At 44.0% G+C, this 27,413-nt stretch overlaps 1 protein-coding gene across 1 annotated transcript in view; it reads right to left on the reverse strand.

Annotated features, from left to right (window-relative positions):
• Positions 1 to 27,413, reverse strand: part of SEMA5B (semaphorin 5B) — a 377,961-nt gene that overhangs the window by 45,073 nt on the left and 305,475 nt on the right. The window contains exon 13 of the mRNA XM_054972564.1: positions 5,194 to 5,375. Coding sequence (XP_054828539.1) covers positions 5,194 to 5,375 — 182 coding nt within the window. The remainder of the gene's footprint in view (positions 1 to 5,193; positions 5,376 to 27,413) is intronic.

Consider the following 27,413-nt stretch of genomic DNA (forward strand, 5'->3'; position numbering starts at 1 on the left):
CAAATTGGAGACAACAACCAACCTAGACACTCATACTCTTCAGAGAAAGGTTGTGAAAGTATCTCCTATTCCTTGAACATGTACATGTTTTTATTATAAGAACATTATCTCAGCTGAAAAGAAATTTCATGTACAAAGTTAAACCCCCTCCAAGGATCATTCCTCATAAAGACCCGCTGCTTGTTTGTAGGTCTCCCTCCTCTTTGACTTCCTGCTCTCCATATCTCATGGGTTGGGATCAAGTGATGTCAGCCATTTGCTAAAGTCCATTCCCCTAAAAGGCCACCCCAGAAGTTTTCCTTTCACATAAAAGTTGAGCTGATGAACAGATGTGTTGATTTTCAAAGAACTGACTGAACTAATCAAAGTGCCTGGCAACTGGCTGATTTCTGGCAGGGCACCACTTGTGGCAAAAGATTAAAATTAAAGCCTGAGTAGCCTTCACACTTTTCAAGTTTGTTATCAACTCTCTCATTTTCTTGGCAGCTGACTTTAAAACAGTGGTGGGTGTTTTATTTTCCCTTCACAGGGAGAAGAGAAAATAAAAAGTACTTTGACACCAGCTGCGACTTAACCCATGTTTTGCCTCTGTTTTATTACACAGTTGGAAAGTTATGGTATCAAAATCTTATACTCCCAGAATCTTATGTAAGTGACGTAAGCAGAAAGAAAAACACACACAAAAAGAAACACCACAATCCAAACCCTGGTTATATAAAATACTTGTAAAATTATGATAGATTTGTTGCACAACTGTAAACCTATATAAACAGTACATCTGTTTGTCCAAACATCTGATTATTTAAATGTTTTGGATAGTGGCCAGGGCATTTGCTAAATGATGTTCTGCTGTTTATGTTCCGCTCTTGTTCAGAAGAGTTGATTTGTATTCAAAGTGCAGGCAGTTCTCAATAAGCTTTTCATTTCCAATCTTCGATCTTTCTTGTTACTAGAACTCTTTATTTAAACATCCTAATGAAAACATCACCATGCCATATGAAGTCAGTTAAAATGGAACTTCTAGGCTTGTGATGACTGTAAGATGATAGTATGGCTATTTAGCACTGAACTCATTTCTTACCTACTTTCTAAAGGCTACTCTTGTGCTGTCCTGTTCTTTCGTCTGTCTGACTGAAACACTGATCATTGAAAATATCATGTGTGAGATTAGAAACAGACTATATGAATATTCATATCCCTTTTCAGCTGAACTGGATACCACTCTCTGAAGCAACTGATGCGTAGCTTGAAGTGTGTAGCAAAAGTAGCCAGGAGTGCCTTTTTACAGCTGTGACTGTGCCTGGCAGACCTGAACGCCTTCATGCACGGTACCATCATGCGTGGACTATTATAACACACTTTATGTGAGACTTCCTTCGGAAATGGTCTTGAAACTCCAACTGGTACAGAATTTTATTTTATTTATTTACTTAGATTTATATCCCACCCTCCCCACGAACGGGCTCAGAGCGGCTAACATCAACAAGACATCAATAAATACAGGTTTAAAAACACATAAAACTATAACCGTTATCTCCAATCACAGTAGTTCAATTCCAGGCGTCATTAAAAGGTATAAATTCAAATTTTACAGGATCAGCTATGGAATGGCACCCAGAACAGGATAGAAAACGGGGCATGGTGGTCAGGAAGAAAGATGGAAGAGGGGACAGACGCTGGTCCTCAACCAAAGGCCCAGCAGAACATGACTGTTTTATAGGCCCTGTGAAACTGCAACACGGCCCAAATCTCCAAAGGGAGTGTGTTCCACCAGGCTGGAGTCAGAGCTTAAAAGGCCCAGGCCCTGGTTGAGGACAGGCGAACTTCCCTCAGGCCAGGGATCACGAGCAGTTGCAGAGCACAAGGCCCTGCAGGGGACATAATGGGAGAGATGGTCCCACAGGTATGTCATCCCCTGTCCTTGAAGGGCTTTGAATAACAGAACCAACACCTTGAACTGGATCCAGAACTCAACTGGGAGTCAGTGCAGCTGGCATAGCACTGGATGAATACGCGTCCTGAATGGGGTTCCCATAAGGACCTGTCCCACTGCATTCTGGACCAGCTGTAACTTCTGGGTCAAGTCCAAGGGCAGTAGTCTAATCTGGAGGCCACTGTTGCATGGGTCACCAAAACCGGGTCCTGGGACAAGAGGTAGGGTGCCAGTTACCTGGCCTGCCGAAGATGAAAAAAGGCTGACCGGGCAACAGCTGTGACCTGGGCCTCCACTGAAAGCGTGGCATCCAGGTTCTTCATCAACGAAGGCCAGAGTTACATTCCATCAAGGGTTGGGAGCCAGATCCCCAAACTCGGCGTCCCATGATCTAGATGTAGGATCTCTGTCTTCACGGGATTCAATTTCAGGTGGTTCTGTCTCAATCATACCACCACAGTATTCAGACCTTTGACCAAGGCATCCAGCGCAGAGTCTGGCTGGCCATCCATCAACAGATAGAGCTGCATGTCATCTGCATATTGGTGATAACCCAGCCCAAAGCTACAAATTACTTGGGCAAGGGGGCACACAGAGATGTTAAACAGAATCAGGGAAAGAATCACCTGCCTGGGCCAGAGAGTGACGTGAACATCTGTTGTGGCATCAAAGATACTGATTGAACCATGATGCATGGACCACACCTTCCTCATGCCACAACAACTTCACTGGCTCCCAGTCTGTTTCTAGATCCAATTCAAAGTAGTGGTCCTGAACTTTAAAGGGCTAAATGGCCTTGGACCCGGGTACGTGTGGGACTGTGTGCACCCCTGTATCTGCCTGTATCATAAGATGTTCCAGAGCTGGCCTTTTCTGTGAGCCAAGTTTGCAGGAGTTAAGATTGGGGACCTGGTAGGAGAGGGCCTTCTCCACAGTTGCTCCTGATCTCTAGAACCTTCTCCTGGAGACCTATATAGCCTTGTCATTGATGGCCTTCCAGAGATTGGTTACAGAGGGTCTTCGAAGGGGCTAAATGAACCATCTCCTGAAAGTTCCTTGACAATTTAAAGTTTTGGATCTTATGAATGCTGTTATTATATTATTTTTACCATTTTTACTATGGCTTCTTTTAATGGTTCCAGTTTCAAATTCAGTTTATATGGGCTGTGGGAAGCTTTTAACTGACTCTATACACTGTTGTTTGTTTTACTTATATTATCCTATTTAAATTAAATTAATAGTTTTTATTTATTTGCGATTACTTCTTTTTTTAAAAGCTGCCTTGAATGCTTTTAAGTAGAATGGTGGGATATAAATCTTATAAATACACAAATAGCTTTAAGTTCTGTATAAATATTATTAATAACAACATAACTACATTTAAATAAAAATCTTTGTCTCTTTAATGTTGAAATATGTAAGTTACTTTGAATAAATGAAGGAGAGGGTTAAACTGAATAATAAATATTACAATATACATAATTAATACCAATTGATTTATAATTTGGCTTTATATTATAAGCTAATCATTTTCTTCCAAAGGCTAATATTCTGCTGAGAAAAATGGAAACAGACTCTTCCCCAAAAAGAAGATCAAAGAAGGACTAGCGACAGTCACACGGTTATTGTTGAAACAGCTTCTGCAGGGCAACTACTTGACGCAGTAGCTGAAATGTGCAGGGCTATTCTTCATGTGCATCGTAGGGCAGTTTCCACCTGCCAAAATGTTATGGCAGACGAGTGGGGCAGTCACCTCACAAAGACCCAAATAAAGAAACGGAAGCAATATATCTCATGGTCCACCAGTAGAGCAGCTGCTACACAGAGGTGAGTGGACCAGCCTCCTGAAGAAGATGGGGTAAGATTGATCAGAGGGCACAAAGGATGCTATGGCTGTAGTTTATGTTGTGCCTGTGAGGATATCTGACAGAGGCCAAGACAGTGGGAGAAAAGCTTACATGAACAGTGGTCATCATGATATATGTTAAGGGAACACATAAATATGAAAACAGATTCAAAAAGCCTGCCTTTGTATTCTGAGCTCAGTCATCCTCATACTACCAATATTTTATGCAAAGAAGCCTGACTTTATTTCCATTTTCATGAACACACCACAACACTCAGAAGATTATTTTCTAAGTTTGTAAGTAAAGTATATAATGTAATGACCATGCCTTATTCTACATATGGGGTGTCCCAGTTTTTTTTTAAAAAGCTGTGAGCTGAGTCTCAAATTAGCAGTTATCCAGCATTTGTTGTATAAGTTGATGAATTTTACTGCACTGCTTCTCTGTCCTAGTTTTCCAAAGCTTCAGGAGAAGTGAAGACTCCCAAAATTCCAGTAAACTGGGACTTTAGAGAAACATCATACATGAGGTTTTCAGATCTGCAGGAGGGTGACACTAGGATACATGTATCGGCACTTTGTGGCTATGTTTCTATAATTTAATTGTATGGCATACAGTGCAAAGTAATGCGTTATTTTAATGGCGTTTAATACAATATTCTCAGTCAAGCAGGTTGAAATACTTCCCTAACTAAAATCTGGAAACTATGACGAGATGAGGGTGGGAGAAGGAGGCAGAGAAATCCACCTTTTTAATAAGCTTTAAATATCAGTCTCCTGATTTTTAAAAAATAAGATGGCTAAAGAATGAGTTAACTAATCTGTATTTAATGATTTTGAGAATGCAATTTAGGTTGCTTCCAGATTGAGCAGAAGGAGCAATAGCTCCACAGCGCATCACATTTGGAAGGGCCACATCTCAGTGGCAGGGTACATGCTTTGCATGTAGAAGGCCAATCCTCAGCATTTTTACTTAATAGACAGTAACAGGACAGAGATCGCCTGCAATGAAGGAGACAGACAGGTAGACTGATAGCATGGCGCTCTGCAAGGCAGCTTCATTGGCTTCTATGTATCAGTTTGTAAGGGTCAGAGATGTTGACCTGTAAGCCAGAGAGAGAGAGAGAAATACTGTGCCTATCCCCCCTCTAATCCCTACCCTCCACAGAATCACTTGACCTTAAACACACAATCTTGAGTCAGGTCCCCTGATAAATCTATAGCCATGTTTGAGATATTCTTCCAGTAACCCCATAATAAAGATGTTCAATTCCCCACCCCATCACACCCATTTTTAAACCATTTTTGTGCTCTATGCCATGGGTAATGTTTGGCCAAGAGGCAACCCAGTGTGAGCAGATACCTTAAGGGAAAGGAACAGTCTCTGTTACATGGCACAAACATGCTAAAGTACCTCGAGCAATTTGCAATCTCTATTCTGCCTCCTTCACAGTCGCGTCCACCACAGCGAGGCCGAGGGTTGTCACATGACCGTGATCTGCACATGCAGGAGCCAGTACTGTCTCCATCTGAGTGCTCGCATGGTTGCCAGGGGGACCATGTCCCCAAACGCCCATCCATCATCAGATTTTTCACCTAATTTAAAAGAAAGAAAAAGTCATCATGGTGAGTTTACATATCACAGCACTCCAGAACTGCCATGAGGGGAAAGATAGAAGTTTGATCAAGATGGAACTGTCTGAGAACCTCTTGCTTTTTTTCAGACAACACCATGTCAATATTTGCCTCAGGATTCCATGTTGCATACTTAATTCACACACAGAAGGAAGTATACTCGGGGGTGGGGGAGGGAACATTCACCAAGAACATTCTCTGCTCCTCACTAAACAGATACTTCACCGTAAATGTACTGTAGGTGGGGTTGAATGCATATTCAATGTAAACAGCAGATTGAACAGGCTGCATAGATTCCTCATGTATACATCCGAGCTCTCATCTGAGCTATATATTACAGAGACATAAACATCTAGCTGTGCATTATGAAATGAGGTTACAGTGGCCATCTGTGATGGAGATTATCCACTAGGTTGTAACTTAAGGCTTGTAGGTGGGAGACCAGGTAAAATCACCACACCAGTATGAAACTTCTTGGGTTGACAGCAAGAGTCACTTCCCTCAAACCAAGCTACCTCATGAGGTTGCTGTGAGAATAAGACTTGGTTTTTGCGATAACTGAACTGATGATTTTTTCCTATTTAACAAAATTTATATCTCACCTTTCTGCACTCATAAGGGCCACCAAGGAGGCTAACAAATGAAAATATATTAAAAAACCACATTTTAAAACCAACCAACCAACAACAGCAGCAACACATAACTGAAACAATTAAAACCAGAGCTAAAACATAGAAATAGATAAAAACAATTAAACAATTAAAACAAAACTTTGGGCATGAAGGAGGAATCACAGAGGGAACACCAAACAAAACAAAAAAGTCTTAACTTGCTCGCAGAAAATGGCAACAGAAGGGGACACACAAATCTCCCTGGGGAGAGAGTTCCAGAGTTTTGGTGCCATGAACAAGAAGGCCCTCTCCTGTGCACACCTAATCTCAGAAGGTGGACCTCTGAAGATGACTGGAGTGGTTGTGTAGGTTCAAAAGGGAATAGGCAGTCCTTCAGGTATGCTGTCCACAAGCCATTGATGTTGACCTTTAAAGGTCAACATCAGCACCTTGAATTGTGCCTGGAAACAAACTGGGAGCCAGTATAGATGGCCAGGACTGGAGTGATACACCCCTAGGACCCATTTCAGTCAACATCCTGGTGGCAGCATTCTGCACCAAAACAAATTCTGCACATTTTCGGAGTCAACTCAAACTTTCAAACCATTAAACATTTCTCAAAAGCAAATACTCAGGATAACTAGCAATTTTAAGAAATAGGTAAAACTTTGCTCTTTGTATCAGTGGTTTGGATCTGGAATTTAACTAAAACCTCCTGAGCTCAGCCCTGCTATATCAAACTGACTGACGCTAGCTAACAGGGGAGTGAACATCAGAGTAAGAGAAGCATTTGTTTATTGATAAACATACTAGGCTCCCCAGCTTCTACTGTTACTTAGAAGGGATGGCACTTCCTTTACTTCATGAGAGAATCAAAACACTCTTAACCTGAGGCAAATCTGAAAGCACACGACTTGGTAATGTAATTAGGATCACAAATCATAAGTTCCTAACTTACACTTCTCAGTCTCTCTGGCTCTGTTAAGCACTCCCTTGGCACTTCCTATGAGCCACCATCTCCCATCTCAAGACTATGAGAAATGACATGGAAATAATTTAGGTCTGTCATTATGCTCATCACACTGTAGTTAGAGGGCTTTAAACATCTGTTACGAAGCTTTGTTTTCACTGCACTGTAATTCAACCACACACAAACGATAAGCATTGGAGGGAAGCAGCGTACTAATAGTTCTATACTCCGCTTCAGATGAAGCGGTTTAGGAAGGAATGTCACATTTTAAAGGAAAATGAAGACAAACAGGAGAATATTAATTGAGGAAAGATGCAGAGGATTAAAAAAGTAAAATATGAAACTAGGCATATTTATTCTACAAAAGAAAGATCTGAATGTAAACCTGAATGTGAAGGGATATGTGAACCCAGTATTCAATGGAGAAAGCCCAGAGTCCCAGATTACTTTTCTTCCATACATGTGGGTTTTCTATATAAGGGGGTTTTTTTGTATAGTTCTTCTAAATGTCACACTTATAAAATTCTCCTCCAGCCAACTTTAATCATTCCAATTTATTCTATCCTGTTTGTAGAGTGGAACCCTATTGTACTGAATCCTATGAAGAAGCAGTTAGTTCTCCCACTTTTGTGTTTTCCCAAGGACCCAAATAAAGGCATTGGTGGGAGACCCTCATGGACAAAATGGCATGTGACAAGAAGCTGCCATTTCACCCAATTTCCTCTGCTCCTTGACCCTCCCTCCATTATGTGGCTTTTGTTCACAAGCGTCTTCTAGCACCTGGCAATGTCTTGGTTTAGGCCACAGAGGCTATTGTGGGAAGGGGAAGGTAGGGGAAGACCCACCTCCATAAGTTCAGGTAGGATCCAAACTAATGTGTTACCTTTACACTACTCTTCCCAACTTGGATTTCCGTAATTTGTAACGGTGCTGAAATTTGTGTTCACCAGAAAAGCTTTTGCTAATATCTTACCACTCTCCCATGAAAAGTAGCAAGAGGAAGCTATGTTAATTTCACCACTGGCATTTTATTTTCTTTAATGGTATGCTATACGTCACCAATGTACACAGAAGCACTTTTAAAAAGAGATTTGTCTTGTCTAGCTGTCCAGAGAAGGGAGCTGATTAGCTGCCGACTGGCTGGTTTAAGATCATCACTGTCTCCCTTGGGTTGTGCAGGATGCATTCACTGAGTCACCCAAATTAAGAGAAAGAGATGCAGGCAGGCATGCATATTATTTGCAGGATCCAAAACCTCAAAGGAAAACTTAAGCACATAAATCACAAGCACTGATAAAGTGCCCCTTACTCTGCAACTTAGAGCCATCAATATGTGTTTCCATGTTAGAAAACCAAACCACAAAACATAACATGGGCACCGTAGGATACTATTTACTATGAATGGTAAGAAAATTTGTTTATGTTAATCCTGCTATTGGGTTGGGAAGATAAACTTAAGTATGACTGGATGTATTACATGACTTCTTCAATTAAAGCTCTGTGACAAGAAAAGTGAAATGCTACCGTTAACCACATACTTACTTATGCACACGGCTCAGACTAATTTACAATTACAGATTTTTTTTTACAGCAAGGAGTAGGAGAAAACATGGAAGGCTGGAAGATATGAGATCCAAATAAACCATGGACCTGAAAGGAAGTGAGTGACTGAGAATCAAGGAATGGAAAAGGAGTAGAAACTCATAGCAGCCATACATCTTGATATGTCAGCTCTATCCAAGGTACTATTTTATTTCACCAGACACCACCCACACAATTTCAAAAACTAAATTTTCATAAATCTGCATTGTTCTTAACTTTCTGCTGCAGTTCCCGTGCATACCTGGAGCCTTAAATTCTTTTCATGAGTTGAAAAGAATTTCCAACTTCTGGGTTGGAAGTTGACAAGATATGATCTTTGACCAAATAATTTTTTATTCAGATACAACCATGTGCTTAAGCAAGTTTAACAAGACACAGTCACTATGGTCCAGTAATTTCTGGAACATACAGAGTCTTTCCAATGTGCTCACCATTTTTTCCCTAACAACAAGGGATTCATTCTAGTTGACCTATGCTGACACATCTTTTTCAGCTCTCCACTGAAGTGAACAGGCAAATCTGTTCATACAGGAGAATGACCCCGTACCAGTAAACACAGCGAGATCTAGCTTAGGGAAAGTAAGGTTTAGACAAAATTAATTTTCCCCCTTCTCCAATTACTTTGAAACATTTTAATCTCTTTTGAGCTTTACGATAGGCAAGGTCACATAACCCAATACTGAGTTCAGATTTATCAAAGCAATTGAAATCTGAGTTCAGATTTATCAAAGCAATTGATTCCCCCCCCCCCAAGCAATTTATAAGCCAAACTTGTTGCTGTTTTTGATGGGGGAACTTTACTCTGGCTGGATGATTTTGGAAACAGAATGTTGAACCACATGGACCCAGCAGGACTGTTCTTCTGAACTCACTCAGAAATCAAGGATGTAATTTGGCTGAACACTTTAATTAACACACCAACTCAGAGAAAAGGAAAATCTTAGAAACAATTATTGGCTCATAATTGGCATTGGAAAAGGAACTAAATTTTAATTAAATAAACATGGAAGGCTTTGAAACAAATCAATTGTAAGTATGGGGAGTATTTTTTCTTTAATAACTTATGGATTATGAGTACCCCACCCCCACTCCCTGCCCGTTTGTAGCATCAGAAATTGTTTAGAATTCTGGTTCATAAAATATACAATGATCTCTTCAAGGAACAGCTCTTCAGACTTGCTCTATAGTCACTTAATACAGTGTGATCCAGAAAAAAGACCACTTTAATGAAACTAGCCTCTCTTTCAGCTATAGTACAGAATTATTCATTAAACACAACTATATGTATTTTGCATGACAAATAAGGGATAAACGTTGCATAAATTCAAAACTGACCTCAGTGTTTGGACTCAGAAAGGAAGGTTCAGACACCAAGATGAAAATACTATCTCAGACCTTTTTTATTGCAATAAAAAGTATAATATAAGCACATACATTTTATTTGTAAGGGCCACATTAAGTCTACCACATAATCACCATAGAGACATGCAACAGGATGCCAGTTTCAAGTTCCTCATGAGAACTCAGTTTAGAAGTGCTCCAGGGCGCCCAATTCTGGCCAGGACTACAGTGCACCAAAAAAAGTTCAGGAAATCTAAATCCACGTTTCAAGGACCCCCCAAAAATCCTGGCCTCCAGATTCTCTGATCTGGTTAAGACACATCACAGATTCCTGGATTTATTTGGCCATTATTCCCTATGGGGAATACTATCTGGGGGCTATCCAGAGGGCTAGGAGTGGCATTTTTCAAGCAAACACCACCAAATTTGCAGGGAACTTACTCTTGGCTTTCCTCTAAAGACCACTCAAGTTTCAGGAAGATTGGACCCCGGGGGGCAATTCTGTGGGCCGCTGAATAACAACAGCAACAGCAACCAATTTATATACGGCCCTACAGGACAAAATGCCCACTCAGAGTGGTTTACAAAGTATGTCATTATTCTCCTCACAACAAAACATCCTGTGAGGTGGGTGGGGCTGAGAGAGCTCCTAGAAGCTATGACTGACCCAAGGTCACCCAGCTTGGAGGGTGTCCCCAACCTCTCTCCGTTATTCCCTATGGGGATAGCTATGTGGGGGCTATTTAGGGGACTGGGGGTGGCATTTTTTAAGCAAACTCCATCAACTTCAGCGAACCTACTCCTGACTGTCCTCTAAAGACCACTCAAGTTTCTGGAAGACTAGTCTCCAGGGTCCAATTCTATGGGCCCCCAGCCACTCTCCATTGTTTCTTATGGGAGGAACATTTCCAAGGAGGCTAGCAGGCAAAAATACACAGGGACAAGACTGCCAGTGACCAAAGGCACACTCCCAAATGCAATCTCATCCAAGAGAAAGCCCAACAGAACCAAACTGAAGTCTTCTCAAAACCCAAGCCCAGCCACTCTCCATCATTTCCTATAGGGGAAACAAACTGAAGCAAGAAGAACTAAAGTGAATCAAGAGGACCAGCATCAAACCAGAGAATCATATCAAAACAGAGAATTCATAACTTTAATGCATAAAGAAGGGAATGACACACTATTACTACAGTCATATAGACCAATTTCATTATCAAATGTGGACGATAAAATTTTTACAACAATCATGGCTGAGAGATTAAGAAAATGCATTCCAGAATTAATCCATGAAGATCAAACAGGATTTGTTCAAAGAAGATATATGAAACATAATATCAGGTATTTGTTGAATGCAATTGAATATTTATGAAGAAAAGAAGAAAAATGGCATATATGTTTTTGGATGCAGAGAAAGCTTTTGACAACGTATCTTGGTTGTTTTTAATGGAAGTTCTAAAAAATATGAATTGTGGAACAGAATTTTTAAACAAAGTATTTATGTAAACCAACAAGCTAGAATTAATAAACAGCTCTTTAAGGGAAAAAACTGAAATAGCAAAAGGAACCAGACAAGGTAGTCCAATATCATCTTTATTGTTTATTTTGGCAATGGTGATATTGGCTACAAAAATTAGACAAGATAACAGAATTTTTGGAATAAAAAAAGGTAAAGAAGAATATAAGATGAAAAGTTATGTGGACAATGTCATTATATCTGTAACAAAACCAAATATTTCACTAACATATATAATGGAGCAAACAATTACATTTGGAATTTACTTCAGATATAAACTGAATAAAAAGATAAAAGTTGTTAGCATCAACTAAAGTAGAAAAAGAAGAGATAGAAAAAATAACAGAATGTGTCCTAACTAAAAATCAATAAAATATTTGGGAATATATGCAACAGGAAAAATGAAAATCTTTATAGAGTTAATTATTAAAAAGTCTGGGCAAGTATCCTTGAAGACCTAAAAAGATGAGAAAGAATGAAAATTTCGTGGCTAGGAAGAATTTCTACAGTCAAAATGAACATATTACAAAAGTTGACCTTGTTTCAAATGTTAACAATTCATCGAAATGAATTTTTTTTTAAAAAATGGCAAAAATGATTAATAATTTTATATGGGGAGGAAAGAAGCCAAGAATAAGATTTAAAGTATTACAGGATGAAAAAAGAGAGGAGAGTTAGACATATCAAATATGAAATTATATCATCAAGCAGCTGCACTAGTCTGGGTGTCGGACTGGATTTTGAACTGAAATCAAAGGAATGTTAAAATGGAGACAATTGATATTAAAAAAGGAATACATAACTATTTATGGATTAAGAAATCACTAAAAACAACTCAAAAACAAAGTGGTAATCATATGTAAAGAGATGGTCTTTTAAAAATATGGTTTCAGTGTAGAAATAGAATAACAGCGTGATCCTATGCAGAGTTACTCCAATCTAAGCCCATGGGCTTCAGTGGGCTTAAACTGGAGTAATTCTGCATAGGATTGCACTGTAAGTCTGCCAACCTCACCACTGACATTCCCAGTCAATGTTTATTGTGATGATAGCACAAGAAAGAAATTTGACCATATGATGAACAAACAAGGAAAAATAAAATATTGGCAAGTGATTCAAGAAGAAGGAAAAAATATTTTGTGGTTATTATATCATCAAATGGTGTCTAAACTGAAAGAACAAATAGCTAAAGAAGGAGGACAACTAAGAAAGAAAACAACCTTTGAACAAATGATCACCAGAGATTTAAGACAACTATTAGGAAAAATTTATAAAACATTATTGCAACATGACATTGAAACAGAACAAGTTAAAAATATATGATAAAATGGATGCAAAACCTCGGAGAACCTTGGAGAAAATATACACATGAGTCAGTGGGAAAATATACACAAGTCAGTGGGAAAATTTATGGACAAAAGAAATTAGGTTTACTGAATGTCAAATATTAAGGGAGAACTGGTACAAATTGTTATTTTAGATGGTATATTACCTGTAAAGATATGGCAAAACAAATAAAGACTGTAAGTGTTGGAAATGTCTGAATACAGATGCAACATTTTATCACATGGGGTAGACATGCAAGGAAGCAAGAAAATATTAGATAGATATATGAAGAAATGCAAAATATAATAATTCAAGTTTCTGAGTAATAAAATTCAAGTTTCTGATGGATCAAAAAATAGGCAAGAATCATATTGCAGCAAGAATAATATTTGTAGTAAAATGGAAAACAGTGAAATGCCAAGACTGGAAGGAATGGAAAAATAAATCAAATGAGTATGCAGCAATAGACAGATTTTAGAATTTCAAGGTAAATGAAAAGTGTTTAAATTATATAGCTTAAAATTAAGAACAAAATTAAATTATCAAAGAGATAATTGAAATCCCCGTGCCCCCCCTGCTGCTCCCCAGGGTGGCGGGGTGACTGGGTAGCGGTCTAGTAGGTTGGCAGGCACGGCTCTCGGTGGTAGGAATGGTGGGTGAGACACTGGGGAATTGTTCAGTCTCCTTGGTTCAGTCTCCTTGGTGGGGCCCACGGCAGGATGGTTGCCGGCTGTGGCGCTGGTATTGCTTCCAGCCCCCTTGGCGGCCCCATGGTTGATTCTTTTCGCCCATGGTCCACGGATATTCCCCCCAGTGGCCAGTAATGCATCATCTCTTGGAACCTTCCCATCACATGGGCCATTTATCTTTTAAGAGTGTCCAGTCCCTCTTGCACGACCTGTAACTGGCCCCGAACAGGCTGCCATTCGTCCACTGGCTCAGGGACTTCTGAAACATTCCCCTCCGCCCCCAGCAGAGGGGACGGAAGGGAATATGCAGACAGGCATATATGCCATGAATGTATTCTGTCTGCATATCTGCCATGAATGTAGTCTGTGTTCTGTACTAGTCCTCTGAGGGCATGAGACCTTTCTTGTTGATGTTAAGGCAGTAGGTTATCTCTCAAGTATTTACTTTCTCTTTCCCCGCTGCTTCCAGAAGTGTCCTTGATGGCTGCTTGTGGCTAGCTTGAAATGTATCTTCTTGGCAACTGAGATGATTTCATTCTTTGTTCTGTCTAGTTTAAACCTAGCTCTTCCCTGGAAACCCCCCTGGCTCTTTCGCACCCCAAACCTTTAACCGTCCTTATCCTTATGGTGAGAAAATTCCCTGTAACTAACATCACCAACCCCAGTTACGTCACTTCTGTCAATGCACTTGTCTGAGCACCTTGAACTTGCTGAACCGCTAATAAAGTTACTTCAACCAATACACCTGCGTGTTTGCTGTGGAGAACTGGGAGATTCTACCTGCCAAGGACTGACAATTATAGAAGGAAAGAGGTAATATATGTTTACAATAAAAATGTTATTAGTTGATAAAAATGTTATTAGATATGAAGACAGATGGTAAAGATAGAATAAGATATATACAGAAGTGAAATATCAAGAGTAGGTTTAAGTAAGTTCCACTTATTTTATTTATTTATTTATTTAAAATTTCTATTCTGCCCTCCCTGCGAGCGGGCTCAGGGCGGATAACAACATATTACAATACAATAAAAAATTCATCTACATTAAAACATTAAAACAACAGTGTATTAATACACATTTAAAACAGAATTTAAAACAGGATGGCAGACAGCCTTCACAGGGAGGGCTAAGATTTTATACACCCCTTTTTTCCAGGCCAGCAGAGGCCCAGCCTCAGCCATATGCATGGCGGAACAACTCTGTCTTGCAGGCCCAACAAAAAGATAGTAGGTCCTGCTGGGCCCTGATTTCAGCAGATAGAGCGTTCCACCAGGTGGGAGCCAGGACCAAAAATGCCCTGGCTCTAGTCGAGGCTAAGTGGGCCTCCTTGGGACCAAGGACCACCAACAGCTGTTTGTCCCCTGATTGGAGTGTCCTCCGTGGAATATATGGAGAGAGACAGTCCTGTAGATATGCTCGTCCCAGTCCTCACAGGGCCAGAACCTTGAATCTGATCTGGTACTCCGCTGGCAACCAATGCAGCTCGCGTAAGAATGGTGTTATATGCGCCTTACTTGGCACTCTCGTAATAACACGTGCCGCTGCATTTTGTACCAGCTGTAATCTCCGGGTCAGGCTCAAGGGCAGCCCCACGTAGAGCGAGTTACAGTTATCTAGCCTAGAGATGACTGTTGCTTGGATCACTGTAGTTAAGTCACGGGTTGACAGGTAAGGGACGAGTTGCCTGGTCTGCCGCAGATGGAAAAAAGAGGACCTGACCACCGCTGTGGCCTGTGCCTCCATTTTCAGGGAGGCATCCAAGATCACCCCCAGGCACTTAACCCTCGGAACTGACACTAATGGTGCCCCATTGAGGGCCGGGAGCCGGAGTCCTGAATCTAATCCCCTGTGATTCAAGTACAGGATGTATGTATGTAGTTTTTATTTTATCATAGTGTATAATTTTCAAGCAAGCCTTTATTCGCATATATAAAAATATAAGATTTTATATACAGAAATGAGTCCGTAGTGTATAATTTATGTTTGTATGTTTGGAAATTGAAATAAGATATATACAGAAGAAAAACAGAATTGCACCCAAACCAAACTGAAGCAAGGGATACTGTTGTCATGTAGCTCAACTGAACCAGTGTCACTCTCAGAGAACAGACAGACAAAGAGAGCTCATGCACAGATTGGTCACTCACTCCCCCTCCCATCAGCCTCAGCCTTATTCCTCCCTCCCTCCTCCCCTTTTCCTCTTGAAAAAAAAAAGCAGTAGAAGTTGAAGAAGGGGCCAGACAGAGGCTGAAACCACGATTCCTAGGTTTATCTGGATTTATTCAGGGGTCTGGATCCGGGTTCCCAGATCAGATCCCAGATTGTCTGATTCGATTCAGGAAAGCCAGATTTAGCTGCATAGGTAAAAATCCAGCTTTTTCCAGAATCCCAGATCTGAATTGCACATCCCGAGCAAGAACCTCTCCTCCCCGCAATGTTACATTCCTAACCAGAACAGGACTCCTGCAGAGCAGGGCAAAAATGTGGTAGACATAAGATACGTTTTGATCCTGAGTGTGGTAAAGTTTAACAGTCCTTGTCCAAAGCCTTAACTTTGTCAATTCCATGGTCGCAATGTCCCCAGCCTGTAGTCACCTATTACTCCCACTAGCCTTTTGTAAATCTAAACCCCAAACTGTCCTATTATAATTTCCTTCAATTAATGCCTAATCCGGAAGTAGCAGCGGAATGGCACTATAAAAAGAATGTATGAGGCTCCATTAATAGACACTTATTTCCCCAAATGTTGACATACTTATTTCTCTTCACAGAGTAGTAATGTAACATGGTAAAAATTAATCCAATTTACTCCTCTATTTGGAAAAAAATCTCATTTTTCAAATTTGTGATGGAACAAGGCCTATGTATACATTATTTTAAAAAGGTTTATTCTCACAAGTCACGAGGACCATCACTGATTTCTTTTGAGGAACAATTCAGAGTGGGCAGAGTGGAAGCAATATCAGAATAGGGCCATGGATTCCTACATGTGTGTAAAAGAATAGTCATTTCCTTCTGAAAAGGAAAGTGGGGGGAGCCTGAGGTAGTATTTCAGTGTTTGCATGCAACTTTAGAGTTGCTCTATTTCCCCATTGCAGCCACAGGAGGGAAAAGAACAGTCAGATTTAACTTTAAACAGAGACAGCTGCACACATACACAGTGGCTACCTGGCCTTAATCAGATGCTGTGTTGCACTACAAACATGAATGTAGAAATGGAAGACAAGAGGCAGATTGAAGGGAGATGATGCAATTTCCATAACGTTGTTTCAATATGCTGTGAAAGCCTTCACTGTAAAAAAAATGTCAACAGGAAAAAAATAAGTTAAATAGTGTTACACTGGAATATCAACATATGCAAGGTACTGGCAACATGTCTGTTCCTTTGAAACCTTTCATTCCTCAGGGTTTGGAATACTATTTTGCCAACATTTATCCTTAGGTAGCTGTCACCTGTCCCCATGACGAGAGCAGCGTGTCACAGGCTTTGCCACATGAACCTTTCTCAGTCAAGAAAGCAAACTCAAGTGTGATGCCCAAGCATAAAGTTCATGCTGCCTGGATGGAGAACAGGAACCAGAGATGATTCTCCACATATTGCTCTCATTGTTACTGCAAATGCAGAGACAATATAGCATCCACAGAGCAGTTTCTTCCAAAATCTCCTTGTCTCAGCCCGTCATGGCTGACATTTCCTCACCACCACCACCACAAGTCTTTATTAAAATTGGTAGTTGACAGATTGCTATATCTCAGTAGCATTACAGTGATCTATTGTACTAAGTCCCAACTTTCATTTTCAAAAAAGTAACTCTCCAGCCCCTTTTCTTGTAAAGTTACAAGGCGAAATGTGCAGCCTACATGTCTTCCCTTATAATTCCACAAAGAAAAGAGCTAGACACTTAATGTTTTAAAAATGTGTTTGTATATTTAAAACGTGTATTTAAAATATATTTGTGAAACAGATCATCATAATGTTTCTGCACTATAGTGATCTATCAAATACCAATATTTTAAAAAGCTCTGCAAAATCCCTGGGAGGAGGGTTGAATGCTGACTGAGATAAGGGGACAGAAGTAAGGAAAACGGTGATGATGTGGGCAAGACTCACAAAAGACTCACCTTTCTTTCCTCAAAGCATCCCTTTGACAGCAATCTTTAAAAAAATGTATCAAATCAGGCTTGGGAAAGATCACAGCAAAGCAGGAAAAAATGCGAAAGCAGAATTAACAGACAATATCATCATGGAGATGATCCTGAGTCCTGAAAACAGCACGGCTGTAAGAAAGCCTAGGCGGAGCAAAACATCTGTGAGGAAGACAGCCATTCAGAAGGTGCTCTGAGCTCTTCATAGCAAGAACTGAGTGTAAGTGTGATAGATGAACAAATAAGTCCATCTAATTAAGGTACATTTTGGTTCGATGCTACTTGCATTGCAAAATGGGCTACATCGCTGTATAGCACCTGCTATCTAGACACTAGTCCTTCAAATTACAGCCATGGTTGCCATACATCCAGATCTCTGCCTCTGATGCCACGCCTCCTCTTCACATTCCAGTACAAATAGTAGCTATACAGCAAACTTAAGCAATTTAATTATTCTACCTACCAAAGTTCCCTTTCTTTCAACCACAGTCTTTCCTACAGTAAAGTAATTCCCCACCCGTTGATGATTAAAGAGATAGCTGCACAAGTTGCACTTCAGGGCTGTTCATTTATGTCCTAATGCACTTTGAAATAATCCACAAAGACTGCCAGCAGATGTGCTAATGCTGCTATAGGTTCCTTTACACTTGCTGCAAAGGCTATACAATGCAGAAGGGAAGCAATGGCAGTACATTACAATACTTGTAATTGGAATGAACCTTCCTGTCTTTATTGCTGAAAATTCCAGATTCTGCCTTGAAATCATTATTGCTGCAGGTTCATTTCCCTTTGGCTCTAACGAGCATGAGATTAACATTCCTGCTCAGGTTTTCCATGGCCGTTTCCACATGGCTTACCTTATTCTGTAAAATAGCGAAATCTCGCGCGAAATCTCGCAAGAAGACGCTGTTATCGCGCGAGAAGACATGTGAGAACTAGGAAAAAGCAGTGTTCTAGTTTTGTGCTGAAGCCTCATTATTAATGTGGTTAATATTAGTTACGTTCATGAAACATATTTGAGGACTCTCCAGGTTTGAAGAGGCTTCTCACAACCACAGTGAGATACTTCATTCATAACCTTCAGTTTGCAGCACAGGAACAGCTTCTGACACACATTTTTTTTTAGTTCACTTACACCCCATCTTTCTCCCCAGTAGGAACCCAACATGGCTTACATTATTCTCATTTACTCCATTTTTATCCTCATAACAACCCTTTGAGGTAGGTTACAGTAAGAGTGTGTGACTGGCCCAAATACATCCAGCAAGTTTCCATGGCAGAGCAGGGATTCGAACCTGTATCTCCCAGATCCAAGTCTGACACTCAAACACTATATCACATCAGGCCTCAGAGAACTTGATATTTCTGGCACAGGCCGGAAAGAGGGTGATGTTTGTGGCTGCCGGGCCGGGCGGGCTGGGGGAGACGGTGGCATGCTGCATCCCCTGTAGGGGATGGGGTAGGGGTCTGGCTGCTCACTGGCAGCACCCCCCCATGTGCCTGACCGCCAGACTTCAGAGAACTTGATATTTCTGGCGTTGGCCAGAAAAAGGCTGATGTTTGCGGCCGCCAGGCCTGGAGGGCTCGGGGAGGCGGTGGCATGCCGCCTCCCCTCTATGGGGTGGGGGGTGTTGCTGCTCACCAGCGGCACCCCCTATGTGCCCACTCACCTGCCCGCCAGGCCTCAGAGCATTGTACTGTACTTTCCTGAGGGGACAGGGACGTGGGTGATGAGTGCAGCCGCCAGACCTGGTGGGCTGAGGGAGGTGGTGGCGGGCCGCCTCACCTCTAGGGGGCGGGGGGGTCTGACTGCTGACAGCTGACATCACCCACTTTCCTGCTTTCATGGAAAGGACGGGATGGACAGGAGGTCATTTGGAGGGGTTGGAGTGTTCCAGAGAGGGAGAGGTCAGACCGGGAACTGGGAAGATCCCAACAGTTGCAAGGCCTCATCTGAGGATCCCACTGAGGTACTCAGTGGCGGCAGCTAACATCACCCACCTTCTTGCTTTCACGGAAAGGATGGGAGGGACAGGAGAGGTCATTTGGAGGGATCAGAGTGTTCCAGAGAGAGAGAGGTCGAAAGAAGGACCTGGAACTGGGAAGATCCCTACAGTTGCGAGGCCTCATCCGAGGATCCCACTGAGGTACTCAGTGGCGGCAGCTAACATCACCCACCTTCTTGCTTTCACGGAAAGGATGGGAGGGACAGGAGAGGTTATTTGGAGGGATCAGAGTGTTCCAGAGAGAGAGAGGTCGAAAGAGGGACCTGGAATTGGGAAGATCCCTACAGTTGCGAGTCCTCATCCGAGGATCCCACTGAGGTACTCAGCGGAGGCAGCTAACATCACCCACCTTCTTGCTTTCACGGAAAGGATGGGAGGGACAGGAGAGGTCATTTGGAGGGATCAGAGTGTTCCAGAGAGAGAGAGGTCGAAAGAGGGACCTGGAACTGGGAAGATCCCTACAGTTGCGAGGCCTCATCCGAGGATCCCACTGAGGTACTCAGCGGAGGCAGCTAACATCACCCACCCACCTGCCTTCACGGAAAGTACGGGATGGATAGGACAGGAGAGGTTGTTGGCAGGGGTCAGAGCGGTTCCAGAAAGGGCGAGTTTCAAAGAGGGATGGGGAGCTTGACAGGGAGAGGAGGACAAAGAGGACCCCAACATCCACTGTGTCAGATTGCGCAGACTGCTCTGGCAGAGGCTTGTCCGCCCCTCCTGTGTCGCAGTGGAGGGTGTTGCCAGCATCATTCACCTTCCTGCCTTCATGGAAAGGATGGGATGGACAGGACAGGAGAGGTCATTGGGAGGTGTCGGAGCGGTTCCATAGAGGGAGAGGTCAAAAGAGGGACCGGGTACGTGTCAGGGAGAGAAGAGTCCCTGCCTTCATGGAAAGGATGTGATGGACAGCGGAAGCAGCAGACATCAACCACCTTCCTTCCTTCGCGGAAAGGACGGTAGTCACGGGACCCATTCACCCCATGCACAGAGGGGACAGCAGGAGCACTAGATAGGGGACTCCATGCTGTGCAACCACATGTGCAACAGTTCATGAGCTGTTGCACATGCCCCAAAGCAGCAGCAGCAGCAGCAGACCGACTCACCTTCCTGCCTTCACGGAAAGGGTGGGTGAGAAGGACCCAATCCCCACTGCTCAGAGGGGACAGCAGGTGCCCATGGATGGGGGCACAGTGCAGCAAAACCATATCAGCAAAAGCTTTTGAGCTGTTCCTCACGGCTGCAAGCCACTGCAGCTGGCATCACCCACCTTCCTGCCTTCACGGAAAGGATGGGATGGGCAGGACAAGTTGTGAGGAAGGGTCGTTGTGGTTCTATCCAGAGTGGGTGAGGTTGAAAGAGGGACCATTCGGGAACTTGTCAGGGAGAGGAGGACAAAGGGTTACCAGCCGTGGAAGAAGACCCAAGAACTGAGGGGGGCTGGAGCCTGCTGTAGAGGAGATTGGCCTATGACCACAGTAGACTGGGGTGGCTCAGAGCCCAGGTACGTCCAGGTCTACAGAGGGATACCCTAGTAGGTTGAGGTTGACCTTGATGAAGTTCAACATGTCCACCAGATCTGGGTGAAGACGTGCGCGGCGGGGATGGAGGAGGTCTCCCAGGTGGGAAAACACCTGCTTGCTCTGCACGCTGGTGGGAGGGCAGGACAGGATGTTGGTTGCCATGATGGACAGGTCCGGCCATATGGCACATTTCCTCGCCCAATACTCCAACGTGTTGGAATGGGGGGGGCGCTCAGTGGGCTCCACAAGGTACTCACTTACCATAGCTCCCACTGAGTCCTCCACTGCGAGAGACGTGCCCACTGTGCTGCGGCCAACCACATAGCCCACCGACAAGGCCCAGAGATCAAGTAGGGCAGTTTGGGTGGGTGTCTCCTAGTGTGGCTCTCTTCCCACCTCCTCCACCTCCTTCTCCACAGCTTGCCCCTTGCCCCTGCCAGGTTCCCTCAGGCCTGCCTTTTCTTTCTGGAAACGGAGCACCACTGTACGGAGCTGCATCTGACCCGCCCACATGGTGATGCTGCCCTTGATCCGGGGGCACAGAGGGAGGTCATTTGGTACAGCACCTCATGGCGCAGAGGATGCAAGTGCTCGGCCACACATGCCTGGATCCTCCTCACAAAGTCCCTGACCCTGGGGAGCAGCTCTTGCTTGTGATCGAGCTCCTTGACAAGAACTGGTCAAGCCCATGGATCAGGGGGATGACTTGACCCAGGCTGGCCTCGTAGGAGCACAAGAGCTCGGTGGCCTCCTTAAAGGGTTTTGGCATCCGGAACATCTGGGCAAGGATTCTCCATTCAACGGAGCTGAGGCTTAGCTCCTCTCCCCTCCTCAGAATGTCCAAAGATGACAGGATGTCCTGCAACGGGCCCTTCTGCTCCACCAGACGACATATCATGTCGTAGGTGGAGTTCCAGCAGGTGGGCAGGTCCTGGAAAAGTTTGTGCTCGGATCCCCCCCTCCCCCTGCCTCTGGAACAGCTGGCAGGAAGAGTTGATGCTGTGGGAGAAGTGAGAAGAGATGCGCTGGCAGCTGTCCAGCAGATTGCGCATCCACAAAGTTTCCTCGTCCCAGCTGTCCCTTGGCTTGCTCCCCAGCCGAAACACGTCCCTCATTACGAGGTGCAGCTTGTACGCCATGCACACCAGGCCCGGGAGGGATACCTCTTTTAGGGCTGCCAACATGTTGCTTCGCGCATCCATCACCATGAAGCCACGGACAAACTCTCCCCCCCCCAGCCGTCCACTCCCTCAGAACCGCCTTTACAGTGGTGGTGATGTTCTTCCCAGTATAGACCTTGTCCATTCCCCGGGCCTGGAGAAGAACTGCCCTGTAGCCCAGTGTCAAGCATGGCACCTTTTCTGGGTGTCTGTTCTTGGCCTGGGGCGGTGGAGGTCCTCTGGTTGCCACCAGTGGGCGGTGATGGCAAGGTACCCATGGTGGCAGCCGCTCCAGAGGTCGGCCGTGAATTGTACTGTATGGTCTTTGGCGGCCAACCACTCTCTGAGCACCATGTCTCACACAGACTGGTAGAGGGCAGGCAGGACTCGATGCCCAACAGTGCGCTGTGACGGCATGGAGAACCATGGGGCAAAGTGCTGAAGCAGCCTTTGGAAGGCCACACCCTCCATGACAGATAGGGGGAGTCCTTGCAGGGCAATCCTTGCCAGCTCATCTCTTCTCTGCCACCACACGAATGTCCACCTCCTGAGCCCTTGACCTCACCCTTTTCAGCGGCACTACCCCCGACCCCGATGGAACAACCTCCCCAAGGACGGCCTTCCTGACCGTTCCACTAGTACCAGCAGCACCCTCAGGGCAAGGTTTCTTGCTTGGGGTGGATTCTGGTGACCCTCCCACTGATTCCTGCTCAGAGGAGCTGGCAGCCCTCTGTCTCCCCCCACTGGATGTTTTGCTGGCCAAGGACAGAGACCAAAGGCTCGGGTGGCGCATCTTCAGGTGCCTGGTCAGGACCGTCGAGGACAAGTGCTTCGGATCATTGCCCCTGTGCACCAGGCCATCACAGACACAGCACCGCACCACACAGTAGTCATTCGGAAGGGCCTGAAAGTGCCTCCATATGGAGAGTTTGAACCATGGCCTACTAACTGTTCCAGGGGAAGGAGGATGAAGGGTTACTGGCCGCACTGTGGAGCTGGCACCGGAAGATGGAGTGAGGGGTGGACTTCAGGCAGGGACAGCACCGGGAGTTTGGGATGATGACGGGATGGATGTTTCATCGAACCCAAACCATTCCTCCATGGATCCCTTGCCCTCCTCCTCCTCAAATAGTTTAAAGAGTTCCTCTTCCCCTGGCGGCAAGAGCTCTTCGGCATCCTCCACAGCCACCACAGGTGATTTTTGGGGAGCAGGAGTCTCTGCTGCCTCAGAGTCCTGCCCAGTACTGCTTCTCACGGGGCAACCAGGACAATCTTTGCACTTCTCCCCATGACCACCCTTGGCTCCCGCCCGAAGCCTCATTGTGCCAGCAAACAAGAATTAAGGAGGAAAGAAAAGTAAAGAACACTGTGAGCCCTCAGCCATGCCCACTGAGCTTGGCCCCAAGGCCTGGCAGCAGCCCTGGATCCAGACGGGAAAGATCCCTATCCCACCCCAAACACAGAAAAAATCCCAGCTCCAATGCACTCTCCCTGTCTCTCTCCCAAAAGGCTAGCAACAGCTCTGTCCCACTCCACTGCCTGCTGAAACTGAAAGCCAGAACTGGGAGCACAGTCCCCTTTTATAACCGGATGTCTCATAGAGAAAAGCAGGAGGTCTATGGTTGGCAGTCAGAACTGTCTAACAGGGTTTGCAGGGATGAGATTGGAGTGCCCATGGCTACAGAACACCCCCCTCCCCCCTGGTCCCATGTAACCAACTGTAACCAATTTGGAGCTCCACACTTGGAAGGAAGACCTGCCCATCAAGCTAAGTTGGGCTTTGATTGGGGTTTCCAGGGCAACAGAAGGAGTGCAGACAGAGTTTAGGCAGTCCCTGCTTGCATTGCCAAGGGAATTGCTTGAAGGTGCCCAACTGTCTGGCTTCACGAACAGCGGACAAACACAATGAACCAGGCTTGCAATGACCACTTGTTCGTTTACAATGGCGCCTCGTGAACGGCTTGTTCACGAACAGGCAAACGGGCTGTTCATGGGTTTTTTTCATTCGTATTGCTGTTCGTGCCCATGTCTAGTCAGGGACACACAAGGATTGTTGGAGGCATCTCATTTCCCCCTTCCCCACCATGCCTTATTTTCCTTCCCTGCCCCTCACAGCCTCTCCTCCATTTCCTGCTTTCTTCTCTCCTTCCTACCCACCTTTTCTGTCCCGTTTTGACTTCCCCCCACCACAACCTGTCCCCTATGGCCCAATTGCGTGGTGTTGACTGCGCCAGGCTCAGTTGAATGGTGGAGAATCTGCAAGGCCTTGTGGGGGGTATTTCATTTTTCACTCAATCCTCTTCCCCACACTTTTTCCTCTTTCCCTTTTCCTGGCAGCCTCCATATGCTCACCTTTCCCTACGTCGTTCTCTCCTTCAAACCCACTAAACAACTTATCTTTTACCAGTCTCCCATCTTCATCCGTATTTATTAATTTGCCTCATTTACATACTGCCTTTCTCCACACTGGGGACCCAAAGCAGCTTATGTCATTCTCCTTGCCTCCAAATTATCGTCACAATAACCCTGAGAGATAGATCAGGCTGGGAGTATGAGACTGGATTAAAGTCACCCACTGAATTTCTACAGCAGAGTGGTGATTACAACCTAGGTCTCCCATATCTTAGTCTGAAACTCTAACTACTTAAACATACTGGCTTTGGGGGAGGTGCTGTTGAACAGCAACAAGCAGCCAGGCTTGGGTGAGTTATGCAAGTCATGTGGTATCAAGTTGTCTGGTGGTTGCTTCTGTGCCTGGCTGTAATGATTCTTCCCTCAAAGGCCAAAACAGCCCTGGAAAGGGCCTTGTCCCCTCCCCCTGCCTTTTACTGACAGAATATAAGCCTGGAATACTGTTATAGTGGCCTAGCAACAACCACTGAGAACATCTGATTCTTAAAGCTACAGGGGCTCTTTTTATCACTGCGGGGTTTGTATACATATATATGTATGGCCATTTGGCTATTAGTATATAAGACAAATGAGGGACCCACAAAGACTTGTGGGAGATACTTCACTTTCCTCTGTATCCCTTCCCCACACTATTTCTTCTTTCCCTCTTCCTGGCAAACTTCATAAGCTCACCTTTCCCTATGTCCTTCTCTCCTTCAAATCCACTAAACAATTTAGTTTTTATCTGCTTCCCATCTTCATCTATATTTCTGAATTTACTTCATTTAGTTACTTTCTTTCTCCACAGTAGGGACCCAAGAAGCTTATATCATTGTTCTTGCCTCCAAATTATCCTCAACAATCCTGAGAAGTAGGTTAGGCTGAGAGTATGCAATTGAATCAAAGTCATCCAGTGAACTTTCATAGCAGAGTGGTGATTTGAACCTGGGTATCCCATACCCTACACTGAAACTTTTACCACTACACTACACTGCTTGGGGGGGGGGGAGTTGCTGCTGAACAGTAGCAAGCAGCCAGGCCTCGATGAGTTATGAAAGTCATGTGGTATCAAGTCATTGGTTGCTTCTGGGCCTGACCCCAATGAGTCCTCCCTCAAAAGCCAAAGCAGCCTTGGAAAGGGCCATTTCCCCTCCCCCTGCCTTTTATTGCCAGAAACCAAACCTGGAATACCAACTGACAGTTACAGTAGTCTAGGAACAGCTACTGAGAGCATTTGGTTAAAGCTACAGGTGCTCCTGTTATCATTTTCCACATGTGTAGGAAGATCTATCTTGTCAATCTGAGGCTCCAATCTCCAGATTTAACTATCCTCCGTTCAGGGCTGCTTGGCTATTAGTATATAAGGTAACAGAAAAATAAAAAGGGAAATTTTGTGGGTTGAGTACAATAACATCCAACAGGCACTGCTCCTTCTGTGATTAGGCAATGGTAATGAGAGAAGTCACCACATTACCAAACACACCCCTTCTGGTTCCAGTTTTTTACTCTGCTACCAGAGGGGCTTGGAGCCAGTTCGCACGAACAGGGCTCTCCTGCCATACACACAACTTATGAATTGAGCCATGCACAGGGTGATGTCGTGGGAGAGCAATTTCTTGAGTCAGTAAGGCTCTTGATTGAGTTTGCCTCTCTGGGATGATTATCTCCAAGGCGATGGTGTACAATAAAAAGTAAACTGCAACTGCCTGCATAATAAAATCCCAGGTAAACAATAAACCTCATCATTTCTAAAGTCCAAATGGGACCTATTGAGCTATTTTCAGCTGTTTTCAAAGACCTTGAAGCACTGACTGGGAGGGAGGAGGCCCCCACCGTGGCTGGGGCAGACATGTTTCAAGAGGAGGATTAACACCTCACACACCTATCAACAGCCAGAGGCATTAAGTTGAACTAGATAACAGCATGTGCAGTCAAGAAGCGCTATATCCCATGAACAGCACAGGAAGGTTATAAAAAGACAATCCTTTAAAGCCAGCTTTGAAAAAAAGGGGGAAATGTAAGCTTGCCACGCAGAGGATGGATTGAAGGAATGACTAATGCTCCCGAGGAAAAAAAAATTGAGCCTGGGTACTAAAGACGATAAGAGGAATAAAGATGCCAGCGCCACACCTTCAAAACTAAACTGGCATGATGCCTTTTAAACTGGCACAGCCTTTTGCAACATCAACTATTGATCGCAGTGGGAAGCCTCAGCATGCTAAATTGCATTATGGCAGCTGGTACTGTTATTTAAAACATGCATGGTGTTTAGGTAAGCCTGTGCCTATTGTTTTCTACTTTGGAGATCTGGTTCAAGCTAGCAGAACTGCAACAGTAGCATACAGCTATCAATCCTTGCCTAGTATGGCAGATTTGAGAATTGTGGCAAAAGGCAGTGAAGTAAATTAGGCAGAGAGCCACTTAAATGAAATTATGCCATTTTGCACAAAACAATTTTTTTAAAAAAAATCTGCTATTAAGAGAGTCTTAATTTCTCTTGTGAATTTAATCCCACTTCTACCCCCTCATAAACACATATATCACTTCTCCGTTCTTAAATACATATTCTTTTCTCCTTCAAATTTAGTGACTCAAGAATTTTTGCCCCACTTCCCTAAGGCGGATTCCCAATTCACATGAACGATAATAAAAAATATCACTTCACTGCAACTGCTCCATATAAATCCATCCAAAGCTCCTAATAATTGGACTATCATACAC

Source organism: Eublepharis macularius, chromosome 2 (genome assembly GCF_028583425.1).
Source record: "Eublepharis macularius isolate TG4126 chromosome 2, MPM_Emac_v1.0, whole genome shotgun sequence".
Lineage (NCBI taxonomy): Eukaryota > Metazoa > Chordata > Lepidosauria > Squamata > Eublepharidae > Eublepharis > Eublepharis macularius.